The sequence below is a fragment of the Haliaeetus leucocephalus genome, unplaced genomic scaffold (genome assembly GCF_000737465.1).
Source record: "Haliaeetus leucocephalus isolate CR32 unplaced genomic scaffold, Haliaeetus_leucocephalus-4.0 Scaffold495, whole genome shotgun sequence".
NCBI classification, from domain to species: domain Eukaryota; kingdom Metazoa; phylum Chordata; class Aves; order Accipitriformes; family Accipitridae; genus Haliaeetus; species Haliaeetus leucocephalus.
The window spans coordinates 8275127-8290221 of record NW_010972931.1 but is presented as its reverse complement, the minus strand read 5'-3'; the positions used below and the strand labels follow the sequence as shown (position 1 = coordinate 8290221).

At 38.7% G+C, this 15095-nt stretch overlaps 1 protein-coding gene across 4 annotated transcripts in view; it reads left to right on the top strand.

The window, feature by feature from the left end:
* Positions 1-15095, top strand: part of TMEM131 (transmembrane protein 131) — a 100321-nt gene that overhangs the window by 79943 nt on the left and 5283 nt on the right. For 3 of the 4 annotated variants that reach the window (XM_010575772.1, XM_010575774.1, XM_010575771.1), the window contains 10 exons: positions 3490-3648; positions 4237-4832; positions 8685-8860; positions 10084-10211; positions 11584-11708; positions 11858-12016; positions 12358-12526; positions 12856-12977; positions 13096-13192; positions 14252-14349. In XM_010575772.1, coding sequence (XP_010574074.1) covers positions 3490-3648; positions 4237-4832; positions 8685-8860; positions 10084-10211; positions 11584-11708; positions 11858-12016; positions 12358-12526; positions 12856-12977; positions 13096-13192; positions 14252-14349 — 1829 coding nt within the window. The remainder of the gene's footprint in view (positions 1-3489; positions 3649-4236; positions 4833-8684; positions 8861-10083; positions 10212-11583; positions 11709-11857; positions 12017-12357; positions 12527-12855; positions 12978-13095; positions 13193-14251; positions 14350-15095) is intronic. The other variant, XR_774888.1, reaches the window with a different exon arrangement.

Below are 15095 nucleotides of genomic sequence, written 5' to 3'. Positions count from 1 at the left end.
TGTGCACGAACTACCACTGCTTGAATACAGGTTATAGAGAAATATGTATGTATTCAGTACATGCTGTAATTGCTGTAAAATAAAATAGGGTGAGGTGAAAAAGGAGAACAAATTAATAAACGCTGCTATGGATTGAGTACAAACAGTTTAAGGCTGAGGGGTACTGACTTTCTGCTCAAACTCAGGACAAAATAATATGCTTCTTGTGTGGGCCTATTTCCTTAAGTGAGATACATATTCCTGTTAACCCTGGTCATGTGTAGTTTTTTGATAAATAATTAAGCCAAACTTGAGTCAAATTAGGTATTAAAGCACTGCTAACTGTGAATTCCCATAGAAATTTAAGCATCCTTCTGGAGTGTTGTGCTTTAGAGAGATAGGAGGCAGTGACTGTAATGAGCCTAGCAGATGCCTTGGATGAATTTAACTTTGCTGCCACTTGTATGTGACAGACAACTGGTGATACTAATAATGGGATTTCTGAGAACCTGAAGGGCATTGTTTGCAACACTGCACACTGAGAGGTTACGTAGTAGCTTATTAATGCACTTTTTTCTCAGCAGACCTGTGTTAGCTATGACTGCTTGAAATGTGATTTGAAAATTCCACTGTGTTTTCCTAGTCTAACCTCTACTTGTCTTTATTTGAAATCTGAGGTTATAAACAATGTGTCCCTGTGCTTACCTCTTGGATGTGAGACACTTTCCCCACTGCCTTTATCCAGAGAAAACCCTAGCATAGAAACTTATCAGCATAAGTTGTTACTTATCAGTAACAACAAATGCTGGTTTTCGTTAATGTTAAGCTTATATCTTAGTGTGAGATGGATTGCTGCTGTAGATACCTGTGATGAAAAAGTGGTCTTTCTGTGTGCTGCAAATCCAAAGCATTCTCACAGATGTGAAATATTCCTGCTTTTTTTTTTTTTTTTTTTTTTTTTTTTTTTTTTCTTATTAAGATACTGGCTCTTCCGTTTTGCTGTACTATATCACATAAAAGTTCAGTTAGGCAGTCTTTCCTTCTAGGCATTGATAAAAAAAGTAGAGAAGATAAAGTTACAGCCTGCTTCATTTTCTTTTTTGACTCTTCAGCACTTTCCTAAGTAGTGCAGTGTTACTTAGGAAACTGCATTTTCTTAAGTAACAGGAAAATTTCTGTTACTTAGGAAATTTTGTTTCTGAACTAATATTCCATTACATAGAAAAGTGCTGAGTAAGTACTGAAGTGGTTTTCTTCTGTATGTTTGCTAGAAATTTATAAGCTTAGTTTCTCTTCAGTATATTGACAGTGAATAATGCTTGTCAGCTCATTAAGGGTAGTTTGCGTGGATAATTTTATATATACTTTATTTGTTAATTATAAAAAAGAATACAGAATACTAATCCTTTCCCTCACTATGTCTTTTTCCTACAATTCCAAAACATCCTTCTTAGCAGCAAACTAGAAGAGTCCGAATGTAACTATCTCATAATATTCTAAGGATCCCGTGCACAGACAGCCTCTAACTTTTAGGATGCCATCACGTAGGGGTTTGCTAATTGCCACTAAAACAATACTTCTATATTGTTGCAAAGCTGTCCTTAATTTCTAGGAATGAACAACTCTAGGAGTTTGTCTAGTTCATGTTTTTAATTTGATAAGCTGGTGTTTATTGTTGCCGTCCCTAAATCACTATTGGTTTAGATTGTTACCATACTTGTGGCTCCAAGTTTTGAAGTCCAACTTGATAGGATCTGTACAAACATGACAAAGGACCCAGTCCTTTTTATGAAGAACTTACTATCTAGGCATGTGTGTGCTTCAGGATAAAACTGTGAGAGGAAAGAGGGATGTGCCAAGATCATTCTTGGGTGTCTAGACGGTGTTACTCCCCACTATGTGGTGTTCCTCACACTAATTTGTTCTGTAATTTAAATGACATGAACACTTTAGGCTAGTTCTATTTCTCTTTTTTTAATAATGATTTTTTTTTTTAAAAAAAAAAAAAGGGCAAAAAAACCCAAACCACCACTGCTCCCACCACACCAAAACCAGAAAGTGCAGTTTAAAAGACCACAGAACAAGATTTGTTCTGTTTTTCATTTCAAAGCTGGTATTCATTTATCAAAACACCAAAGTTGGCTTACGTAGAGGGAGTAGAGTCCTTACCCAGGGAGTGGCAGAGGAGGAGAAGCTGCCAAGGTGACCTTTTGCTGCAGCTTCCCCTGTACAACCTCTGCGGAACCCCGCATCAATACTGTGAGTGGAGTGCTGGGGGGCTGAGGGGGAAGGGTGCCACCCAGCCCACCAAAACCCTGCCACTCCATCCCAAGTTTGTGTAGAGATGCGATGCTCTTGTTGGTATCAGTCTTGTGAAACTTTAAAATAGCATCATGGATCACAATTAACAATTAAAAGAAATTATACCTTATTCCTTACATCCCAAAGGTAATTCCATTTTTGATGGCATGGCACCCAAGGCAAGTGTTACTCTTTTGAGTAACAGTTTGTGTAAGCTTGTCAGAAGAACTCCCCTATTTCTTTAACTTTTCTGTTTCTTGTAACATCTTGGGTGAAAATTATCTTTCCTACCTTCTGCCATCTGGTTATGCATCTAGAATCCTTTTTAATCCCTGCGACTGGGAGAAAAGCACTGACAACCAGCTATCAACAGCTGACTTGGTCTCCAGAGTTGCTTGTATTTTTGATGATAGTTAAAAAGATGATATCTAGACTAGATTTTTTTAGGTAAAATTAAGCAAGAGGTATCTCATCCTTCGTGTAAATTGATGCTCGTTTTCATACACTTGGCTTCGAAAAACTGGCAATCAGAACAGGGGGGAGAACAGAAACTGAAGTTGCTAATGTAAAGTTCTTTTCTCATAAACTTTCTAGGGTAATAGGCAAGGCAAGCTTTAGTCATCGTCACTGTGTCTCCTTCCCCTGAAACTCCCACCTGTTAGAAGATGAAATCGGTAGCAGTGCGATGAAGGTCTCTGCAGTAGTTTTATTGCTTCATTCAAAAATATAGTTCACTGCAGTGCATTATGTAAGTGGAGAAACTCCTAAGCACGGTATTGCAGCAGATGCAGTTAGTTGTAAAACTCCCTGAAATAATGCTCTTCAATTTTACTTCTCTGAGCAGCAGTACAATTCTCTGCAGAGGGTCTCTGCTTTTAAAATGGAATTGCACCAACGAGCTGCGAGAGCTGTGACCACTTGGATGCCATTTTAATATTTTAATTATACCTCTTTCTTTTTAATTTTGGATTAATATTCTTGGCAACTGCATGTCAGACTTGCACCTAGCTTCCATTCTCAGTGTTAAGTGATGTGTATATCAGGCTAGACTTGTGTATTTCATGTTTCTATCAGACAAAGTTGTGGTTTAGATGCAGTTTTCAGCTTTTTGGTAGAAGAGACAAACTTTTTGTCTTGTGCAATTAGATTCATTAATCTTAAAATGCTCAAAAATAAAAATACTGAGATGACTGCCTCTCTTCTCTGCAGTGTACTCTTTCTCTTGGTAATTGGAACAGCCTATCTAGAAGCTCAAGGAATTTGGGAGCCATTTAGGAGACGCTTGTCTTTTGAGGCCTCAAACCCTCCCTTTGATATGGGAAGGCCACTTGATCTCAGGAGAATAGTTGGAATTTCATCTGATGGAAAGTAAGTATATGTTTGGAGTTTTTGTGGGATGTTCTCCCCTTTTTTTTTCCTCTTTAGTTGTAAGGCGAGTAAGAAAGTAATACTGTTCTTTAGAACAGGTGAATTAATAAAGATCCTCCTAGTTATTTATAAAAAGATGGCTTGGATAAAAAGATGGATTTTATGATTGTGAAGAATATTCATCTTTTGGAAAAAAGAAAGAAAGAAAAAACCTAACCAAAACCAAACCCTGTCAAGTTTCCTGTTAAAGTTGTCAAGAATGAAAGGTATAAACTGCAGAAAAATTGCAGGCCAGAAGTTCCTACCTTTGGTGTCTTAAGTTAAAGAAAAATAAATCATCTTCTTTCAGTGTTCCCTCCAACATATATATTGACTGTCATTTTACTGTGTTTTTGTTCATATGTACAGTGAGCAAGTGAACAGGAAATGGTAAAGGCTACTGACTTGTCAAATAAGTTTGGGGTATTTTTGTTGGTTATATGCCAATAACAGTGTAGTTCAAGGATTCTTTTGGACATAGCAATTCTTTTCTTGTGTGGAAGAATGGAACCATTGTAGAGTATGTATAAACACTTGTTGTTCTTCCAGCTTGAATGCGCTTGGATCAGATTCTAATCACAGTTCATCCAGAGGGGTCTATGGAGCAGGCAGTTCATCTTCACGATCCAGTGCAGGGAATCATAAACAATGCAATGCAACAGCACACCTTCACAGCAATAGAAATACACCTGATGTTGAAAACATCAAATCCAAAACCAGTTCAAGCATACCTAACAGGACTTCAGCACAAGCAGCTTCCATGCAGTCAGTGAACAGAGCAGGCCCCTTTACCTTGGATTCAGGTGCTACAGCTCAGACTCATGCCGCGGGCAAAAGAGCCAAGGGGACAAGGCAGAACCAGCAGTCGACGCAGCAGCAGGCACCAGCTCTGGCAGAGCAGCCTCTCCAGCAAGCCCCAGCATCAGGGCCCCAGCAGCAAGAGCAACAGACTGAAAGTGTTTTGCCACAGCTACCACTTCTCAGCCCGCCTCACAGCGAATGTGCCAGCAGCAGAAGGCACAGCTCGGAGGATTCAGATCTCACTGGGCTCATAGAAACTATGGAAAAAGACTTTGACCACCCAGAATCCCCTTCCCCAGATGTGTTTACAGAGCAGCCCCCATCTCCACTAGCAAAAAACAAAGGTAATACAATTCTGCTTTTTTTAACAGGATGATTCATTATGTAAGCTACAGAACAAGATTTAATCAACTGTAAAGGTCATGTTTTCATAGCATGGAAAGTGATAGCTTCTCAGCTGTTCCCTACCCTGCTGTATGTGCCTGTGTCTTGAGCACTTCCTTTATTTGTTTTATGGCAGTGAGGTTCTCCATGCAATGCTAGGTTGTGATTCTTCCTGAAAAATTTTTGGAATGTTTTGATGAAAGCACATGTGAATATTTAGCCATCTGGCCCTCTGAAGAAGAAAGATGCTTTTGGTTGCTACTCCCTTTGCCTTTGGGTTAACATCCATCCCTCCCACCTCTGTCGTTTGTACTTGGGGCTGGGAGTTGAGGAAAGGAAAAAGAAGTTGCCCTGGCGTGTTACAAAAACTGAGATGGGGAAGAAGGGAGGAGGGGAAGAGAGATGGGTAAACCCCTGTGGGATTGTTTGGGAATGGAATTCTTCGTGCTCAGACTTGCAGTTGTAGAAAATCCTTGATGTCAGGTGGTCAGTAAATTAATATATAGCACCTGTCTTTATAAGTTGCATTCATCTTTGCATGAGGTTGGAGCTGAATTTGAATTGTTTATGCATCTTTTCGATTGTCTAATGCTTAAAATAACTTACTGGATTTCATACATTTAGATACATTCAGACTTTTAATATTATATGTCAGTTATTTTCCTTATAAAATTTTTGTTAGATTAGAACTTCCAATCATGCTTTTTGTATTAGCCATTTCAGTTGTGTCCCACAGTTACATGGTTGTAAATTTAATCTTAATGTGTCTATTTCTAAGTGATTTTTCACTTTTTTTCTACCACCACCATTGTACATAAACAGTACTGATCCTGTGTTGCTTATTAGAGATAAAGTTAAGAAAATGAATATAAAACCTGAAGCTTCTGTATGATCACACACCACCAAAGAGGAAAGCTTCACTCTGTTAAGTAGCAATGAGCAGGAAGGTCTTAATTAGCTCAGAATGGATGCAGTGATGCATCTGGACTTTCAAAGTGGAGTTTCTAAAGTGATAAGAGGTTTTGGCATCCTGCTGAAATATACTACTTTATTTCTGGGCTTGTTTGTTTTTTGTTTTGACAAGGGGGTGTGGTTGGGGGAATTAATCCTATGAGAATTATGACCAGTTTGTCAGTTATTAATTTCATAAAGGCTAAATAGTACTCCAGCAAAGTACACTCCAGCGTGACTGTAGGTAGGTTTCATAGGCAGCATCTATGTTAGCAAATATTACAGTACTGGAACTCTGGAAAGCAAAATGGCTGTTAGCAAGGATGCAACATCTTCATGGGGCATGTCTGAGTAGATTTACAGTGGACTGATCCAGTCCCTGTACTGAATGCCTGAAAGAGCTGGAAGCGCTTCTGGAGTGCATCTTCCTTCCATTTGTAGTTCAACCTAAAAAGAAAGCAGCTCTTGTGCTCCAGTCCTGCTGTACGATCCAGCTGCTACACAGCATGTGGGGACCATTGAGCTTGGTTTCAAAAGCACATTCCTGATCCAAATAAGGTGGTGTACCTATGTTAATATTTTTGTACCTATAGTAATTTCGTAGTCTATGTATTGGGAGCTTGACTTAGTAAACAGTTGCTCCTAAGTGTTGATAGACCTTTGATTACATTTTTTCAACTATATTTAAATGCATTTTCTTGAGATGGGTGCTTGTGTTGATTTGTCTATCAATTTCAAGTGGTAAAATACTTAGTTCATAATCACTTACATGGGTTCCATTTTTTGGCGTTACTTTCCTGTTTTCTAACTTTCTCCTGATTACAAATTCCTTCGGAAAAATTCACATTTTTCCTCCTGTTACAGAGGCTTTGCATCATTTGTGCTTTGGCATGGTGGTATACTGAATATTTAAACATATTCTGTATTGCAAAATATATTATGTTATATTTTGCAATCCAGGTAGTTTTCTTGACCTCTTCATTGTCTCAGATCAATAAATCAGATTCATGCATGTAGACTTCTTTTTTGACAAGCTTTATAAAAAAACCCACAACATTACCTGTAAACCATAACTTGACTGTCAGAAGCTCAGTGCATCAAATAAAACTTGCCCATTTCCATTTGCCCTCTTTAAAAATGTAAAGCTGTAGGGGAAGTTCCATTATCTATCTAGATCTACATACACACACCAATATTTGTCTTTAGATAAATAGCTAGAGCTAGTCACAAACATTTGCAGAAGCAGCAGCTTCTGGACTAAAACTGGCTGGCATAATACCCTGTGCAGGATTCCCATCTTTATAGTCTTCTGTTTCAGCTTCCCAATACTTGGGTCCTAGCAGACTGCTGCAGAGCCTACACCAGGTTTTTGTTAAACAGCTGCTTTACATTGTAATTTTATGTCATGGTAACATTTTAAATAGATTTTCTAATGATGAACATTAAACTGTTTAGCAGTCCTGAATGTAGACTAAATTTTAAGCAAATCTTAGAACGAGACCTTCTGAGGCAAGTTTGAAGGCACTGCCCTTTGATATGTATCTGGTATTTGCCAAAATAGTGAAGGTAAATTCATGTTTCGGTACAAACTTTCCCTGAGGAACAAATTGCCAAATGAAATATGACAGCTGTCATTGTGCTTCCAGACTCGGTTCCGATGTGAGCTGGTACAAATCCCAGCAGGGGCTGAATCCACTTATTCAGCACAGGTTAATTGAGTCTTTACTTGAGTGAACTATTGCGTCCACCCTGGAAGCTGTATGCAGGCACTGTGCGGCTTATAAATGAGAACGCTTAGTCTGAAGGGCAGTATCTCAGAAAGATCTTATTGGTAAAGGTGTATATTACATTGAAAGAAAGACATAAGAATATTGTGAATGCTCTCATCCTGTAAGAGAATAACAAGAGGCGATGATAAGGTACTGATGACATATATGCACATACAGCTTCTCTGTATTGATGCTTTTTTTGATAACTTTTTTTACTCCCCAGGAGCCTAATCCTGCCTATTTTCCAAGCTGGGACCTCTGGCTTGATATCGAAGGTTCTTAAACCTCTATATTTTGAACTTACACTATGCTACATTTCAGCTAGCCTATAGGAATTGCAGGAAAAACAAGCAATTGTTCAAGTAGCATTATTTCTTTGTATGTGGATTGCTTCAAGAAAATTGATTAAAGATCCCCTACAGCGTTTAATGCATCGTTTTCCCTACTTTGAGATGCAGTAACACTTTAATGTGTCATGCCAAGTTATTTTACATTCAGCTTAGTCATACCTTTTAGAATAGTACACTTCCAAAGAATAGAATATGTCAAGAGAAGAAAGTATACTTGGGTGTGAGATTTCAGGTTTTGGGGGTCTGGGTTTTTTACATCTTTGCTGGACAAATACTATTAGTGATTTTTCTCATCTGCTGTAGTCTTACTGCAACTTGTTGTGTTGTTTTTTTTTAACAGACAAGCATGCTACTAATTATTCTTCATTTGTTCAGATGATAAAGCTTGTACCAATTTCTGAAGTTCATGTTTAAATCTAGTCTTACATGGTGAAACTGGATTCTAAAGTATTTAAAAGGAATGCCAGGAACAGAGCAAAGAAGAATTATAGGTAGCCAGGTGCCCACCATCTACAGAGAGGCAATGGAGGTAGGGCTCAGGAGCATAAATGCAGCAGTGCTGATCAGGGTTCTTCAGGTTTGATGCTATTGCTCACGTTTGGTGTGAAGTGGCTGTAAATAGTTGGTGTATCATAACAGATGACAAACTTCAGAGACTTAATCATGTGGGTTAGCCTCTAAAATGAACTAGCCCATCTCAGAGTACTGCTGCTGAGAATCTGAAGCATCCTTATCTCCCTAGGGAAAGGGAAAACACTTCAGCGCAAGGCTAAGCCACAGAAGAAGCGGGAAGAAAAGGATAGAAGAGGGAAAGGAAAGCAACAGGAGGATGAACTGAAGGATTCCTTGGCAGATGATGACAGTTCTTCAACCACAACCGAAACCTCCAACCCAGATACAGAACCACTTCTCAAAGAGGTACGGCACTGCTCGTAAAATGATGTTACTGTGTAGCTGGTGGGTCACCTGTTAGAGTAGGAATACAGTCTTTTCGCCCCACCCTACCTGCAGCTTTCATATACACATAATACCTAACAAAGGAAGAATGTTAATTAAAAAACAACTTTCCCAATCCGTACCTTCACTTCTTCTCTACAAAATTTGGTCCTCTGTGCGAACATGCTTGAATCATGTAGTCTCAGGACTGAAAGTGCCTGAGTGACTGTGGCTTGAATAAGCCACCGGTTGTCAGCAGCCTTGTGGTAATTATTTCTCTCTGCACGCCCCTCGCCTATTCTATTTGCAGAATAAAACACCAAAGTATGGACATTAATTTTACTCGATAATTAAGGTGTATGCTAAAGTCATGCATTTCATCAGTTACAAAGGGTCCGTTCACTGGTTGGTAACTTGTCAGCAGGTAGTTAACTTAATTACCTTTGACAATACCTCTACCTTTTACTCATTTGGCTTACATGCTTCTAGGTAATAAACTAAAGCTCTAGCAACTTGTGTAGTGGTCAGGTTGTCATAAATATTTTGTCCTAAAGCATGTGCTAGGGAACCAAACAAAGCAAAGGTAATCACAAAGAGAAGAAAACCAAGCCTAAATTTTGACATGTCTCAAATTTGAACTTTGGAAAATATAGAGATTCTAGCTGGGGGAAAAAAATAAAAGAATTCCATTTAATACATTTTAAAAGTTACGATTTAGTAAGTTTTCACTTGAAAATCACCGTTGATTTTTCAGGATGGCTATTTGACAGTATACTTGTATTCAGAAAGTCTTAGAAGTGTGGTTAAAGAAAAAAAACAAGAATGGTAAAGTTGCTTATATTCTTTGCTTTGTTGAAGAGTCTGTTTTAGACGGCTGGGACTCTGTGCAACAGCTGCAGTATAGGTCCTTTTAAGTAGATTTGGAGGCTGTGGCCTGAGAAGCTGTGTATTTACAAACATCAGATCTGCTTGAAGCACATTAATTTGCTAGATATTTTGATTTCTACTTCTCTAATAGCAAAAATAGATACCATGTTTTATAGGTATACTCACTAAGAGGTAAAAAGATAACTTCTATGTTGCAAAAATGCTCATGTTTTCAAACAGCATTCTTTCCTCAGCTCTGTTTGTACTACGTATGTTGTGATGCAAGAAGAACTTCACTTTTCATTAATATTAACTTGTTATTATAATGTCTTTTATAGGAAACTGAAAAACAAAAGGGAAAAGTTATGCCAGAAAAACCTGAGAATGAAATAGTCCAAGTAAAACAGAAAACTAAAAAACTGCTAACAAGTATCAAGAAAGAAATCCCTGTAGATGTGAAAACCAGGTAAGCATAACAAAGGCTTTTTAGTAGGGAAGGCATTGTGCTTGAAGGGAAGATGGATCGATAAAAATCTGTGTTTTCAACTGTTGTGGCTGCCAGTCTGTCTAATGCCAACAGCAGATACCTTTAAGCAGCTTCCTCTTACTTCCTGATATCAGGGAATATCTGAAGCTTGTAAATAATAAATTATTTAATGGGAGTACAGTGTGTAAGTGAGAACTAAATCTGGAGAAGAAAACCAGGTTAAGCAGTGTTAAGCTTTCTGTAACAGGTACACATACACAAAGTAGGGTTAATATTTCTACAGGAGCTTCTAGTGGCAGCACAGTAAGCCAGCGCTAACATGAGTGAGTGCCTTTAGTTGCCCTTGGTGAAATTACAGCCATGCAATTTCCTTTTTTGTATCATAGAGTAAGATCAGAGTCTTGGATATGTTATTAAAGGAGGCTGCTGCTGCTGCCAGTCCCTTTTCCTTACTGACAGGTGGTTGATTGCAGATTATAGAAAACAGAAAAATGAAGAACTTCAGTCTTACTGTATCTAGTTCATTCTGAAATCAGATCGATATCCAAGTGCCACAAAAGTAAACTCTACCAAACTGAGGCTTGTGTTTTCCCTGTTGCTGTAATTAATACTAGACTAACTGGGATTAGTAGTTAGTATGAATTTATTTTCTTCAAAATATTCCTGAAAACATTGCCTGGCAAAGTCTCCTCCTTATCCTATTTATTCTTACCATTATCTACTTTCCATTATCATATAAATCACAAGTACATTACATGTGACAATATTCAAAGGCCAGAATGAGAGCTGGTTTGGAATTCTTCTGCAAGAAATGGGTAAGAAAGTGAGAGACATAATCAAATAGTTGGAAAAAAAGAACAATATATAGCCAAATGGATTTGGTGTTGGGTTTGAATGGTTTTATGTCATCAACTAAAAGTTGATGCTGTACATTCAGGGCAATGGCATTATCAGGAGCATGTGATCTAACAAGAGTGTTTGAGGGCAGAGTAGAAACACGGCAGTTGCCATCTCTTGTTGCCTCTGTATAATCAAGCAGGTTTTGTAATCCTGGCACTCCAGGATGAAAGCTTCTCCTGGAAGGTGAGTGAGCCCTAATAAAAGTGTGGAGCACTGTGGGTAGAAAATGAGCCAGGGCTAGGAAGGATGGAGTTGCATATAGGAGAAATAGAAAACTCTGCTTATGAATAGCTTTGAAGATGAGCACAAGTTTGACATAGAATGCCACAGGAGACCAGGATTTTGTAAGACCGTATGGTGCATATATATATATACATTTAAAAAAAAAAAAAAAAATCTCCTTCAGCACTTCAGAGAGCTTAAAAATAAATGGATCTCTGTTTTCATTTAGTTCCTTGGATTTGTCTTATACTCCCCCACTGGAAAACAAGCAGCGCAAAACCTTTCCATCCAAGATATCTACACAACACCTTTTGGCAAATGGGTCTAAATCAAGAAACCTCCCCAAAACAAGAGGTACTGTGAGGCTATTTTTTATAAATACCTCGGGAGTTTTATTCAGTTGTTTGTAACCCCTCTTGAACGCTTAATTCTAAGTCTGGTGTGCGAAGAAAGCTGTTCAGTTTACTATCCATGGACTTGCTTTTCTTCTTTTGTCTTAATAGGTCCAAACAGTAAGTTAATGGAGAGCAGGCCATCAGTATTAGCAAAATTTCTCCCCAGTGGTTCTGGTCAGGAGCTAGGAAACACCAGCAGCTCAGAAGGGGAAAAGGATTCTCCCCCACCAGAGTGGGACTCTGTGCCTCTTCACAAAGCTGGCAGCTGTAAGTAATTGCTAGAGGATGACAGAATTAGTCTTCAGCAACTAATATCCTTAGGTAGGCTTGGTCTGTTTATAGATCTTCCTATCTTTTTCTCACTGCATGGTTGTGCTCCCATTTTCTGCTGTAGGCCTTATTGATAGCATCAGGTACAATTTGGGAGGTTTGAAAACCGCTTGGGCAGAACACAGGCCATTCTGCAGTTCTTCAGGGATGAACAGGATTTAGAAGCTGCTGGGGAAATTGAGGAAATGAGAATTACTGCTTGAAAACAAAATGTATTTTGAGAAGCCTTTGTTGTAATGTAAATACTATAGGAAGATGGTCTGTGTTTCTCTTTATAGCTACGGACAACCTTTATAAACTCTCTCTGCAAACCCTGAATGCAGATGCTTTCCTGAAACAGCGACAGCCCTCGCCGACACCTGCCTCTCCATCTCCTCCTCCGGCACCATTTGCTTTTGGGCCACGAGGAGGCACTTACAGCAGCATTGTGAACAGCAGCTGCAGCAAGTGAGTCCAAATCTGTACCTCCTACTGATTTCCTAAGCACAGAACGTTGTGGAACCCATGTGCTTCATATGGTGCATCTCCCTTTTCTCAGACCCATTTCCTCTTCCCATGGAAACTCCTTTTTTGCAGATATCTTACCATGCTATTTAATACTTTCCTGGGGTTCCTTAGGACTTGGTAGATTGGAAAAATGTGCAATTACATGAACTGTTGAGCTGTTGTTAACATTTTCATGAATGCTAGCTTAAATTGCTGCTTTTTATCAAACTGTTTAAGTCCAAAACCTTACTCTTTTTTTCCCCCCCCCCACCTTTTTTTTCCCCCTTAAGTGAAACGAAAAGCAAGCAGCCTAATGGTACCAAACATAAACTGGCAAAGGCAGCTTCTCTTCCGGGCAGGAATGGTAACCCCACATTTGCTGCTGTAGCTGCAGGTTATGACAAGAGCCCAGGTACTAGAACCAGTTTGGAGTTCTAAATATTTCTGCATATTTCCTGAATATTCTGTTATTTTGTCTTCTTATTTCACTTGTTTTATATTTTTATATATATATATATATATTCTTGCAGGTGGCAGTGGTTTACCAAAGGTTTCTCCAAGCAAGATGGATGTTTCCAGTAATGTCAGCATTTCCCACACAGTTGTTGACAGTGATGGCTCTGACAGGTAATTTTTATATTCTTTAGGCAAATACCTAGGCCCCTAGAAAAGAAGATTTTAAGCTGTTGATCTGTTAATCTGTTAATGGCATTTTGAAGGTAATGACAGAATACATTCTGGTTCCCCGCTTCCCCCCGCTTTTTTTTTTTTCTGCATGTGATGGGGACACCCTCCCCTCCTTGCTCCAAGTAACTCAACAGTTTTGTGTTCCTCGGCATCCAAACAATGAGAAATCAGCTTGGCTCTTTAAGTATTGAGGAGTGCGTACCAAGGTCACTTGAAATAGTTTACAGGCAGAATATCTTGTTGTACAGCACTATCTTTCACTCCCAGTTTTAACACTGAGACCAGAACTATCACTGGGCTTTGTGTTATGAGTAGGAGCAGAATATAGCTGTGCTCAGTCATGTTCCCCAAGGCACACTGTCTTTTCTGACATGTTGTGGCAGTGCACGTCTGTCTTGGTTGTAAAAAGCAGTGAGCTTTTGGTAACCGTTCTGGAATAGGAAAAAGACATGAATTCAAGTTTTAATACACAGAGGAATTGCTTTTCTGAGCAAAGTTTGTGGGTGTAGTTTTGGTTTGGTTTTGTAAATGTTTATCACTGGTTCCAGTTAACTCATCTGTATTTTCAAGAAGCTTGCCCACAAGCTAGAGTGTGAGTGTTTGTATCCCTTCTGAGTGGTTCTAAATTTTATTTGCTTGTCGAAAAAAAAATTCAACATGGCTTGGACCCTGTAAGTTTTCTGAAAAACTGATACTAAAGTTACTCTCAACACTAAAGTTTGTGTTGGAGGTCAGTCTACAGATTAAAGAGCATTATGTCTATAGCAGTGTGTTGCTCCAAGGTGGGTATATACACAGGAAAATGGTATTTCACTGAAATCTTTTGTTAAAACAAAAATAAGCTGATTTCCTAACTCTTGATCCCCATTAAATATATATAGAGAGAGAGTTAAATATATATACACACATATACATTTGTATATAGGTCAGTAAGTTAGTATTGTCAGTAGTACTGTGTTAATGAGTTGCCTATTGCTTTCCCATTACTTTAATATTTAGTTCAGGTTTGTGGAGTCCTATCAGTAATCCCAGCAGTCCTGACTTCACGCCTCTCAACTCATTCTCTGCATTTGGACATTCTTTTAACTTAACTGGAGGTGAGTCTTTTGTTTTCAAATATTTTTCTGTATTCAAGTACAGGTTAAAGAAATGGTGTGTCTCCATTCCACTGGTCTAAGAACAGACAGCATTCCCATCCCTGCACCCAAAAAGAATGACTACGTAGGAAAGCATGATAAAAATTTGGTGGTGTATTCTGTGTTTCAGCCCAGAGACAGTTAGTGGAAACTCTTAGAGTGTTGATTGGGCTGGAAATAATTGTTTTTTAAAGTTTCTCAGTTTCAGTAAAATTTCTTGAGATTTGTTTTTTCCTTAGTCTTCCTCCCCTCCATCCCTCCCCCTGAACTTTACTGTAGGTCTCAAAAGTGTGCCACTAGGCCTGTGGTTTCCTGAGCACTCCCGCCTGCATAAAACCATTGCTCTATAAATGAGGCAATGGCCCATCCCTTGTGTTGCTTTCTTCTTGTGTTCTCCTTTAGTGTTTGTATAGCTGCATGATGTACCAATGCATACTAAACCGAGCAATTAATTCCTGTATTTAAATATTTAGGCAAACTTTGACTATTGAGATGGGCCTTGATGCAGGCAGGCTATATTGTAGGGCATGGATGCTGTGTGTACTTACGCAGATTTGCATACCGTGTTTGGGGATGCATAATAGTTTTTAAGGTGTCTGCAAAAGATGATAAGCAAAGCAAGCTTTTTGTGTGGCATTTGCAAAACAGATTGTATGTCTACTGAAAAAATTGTATGTCTACTGAAAAATGCTGGGGGTCTGCAGTCA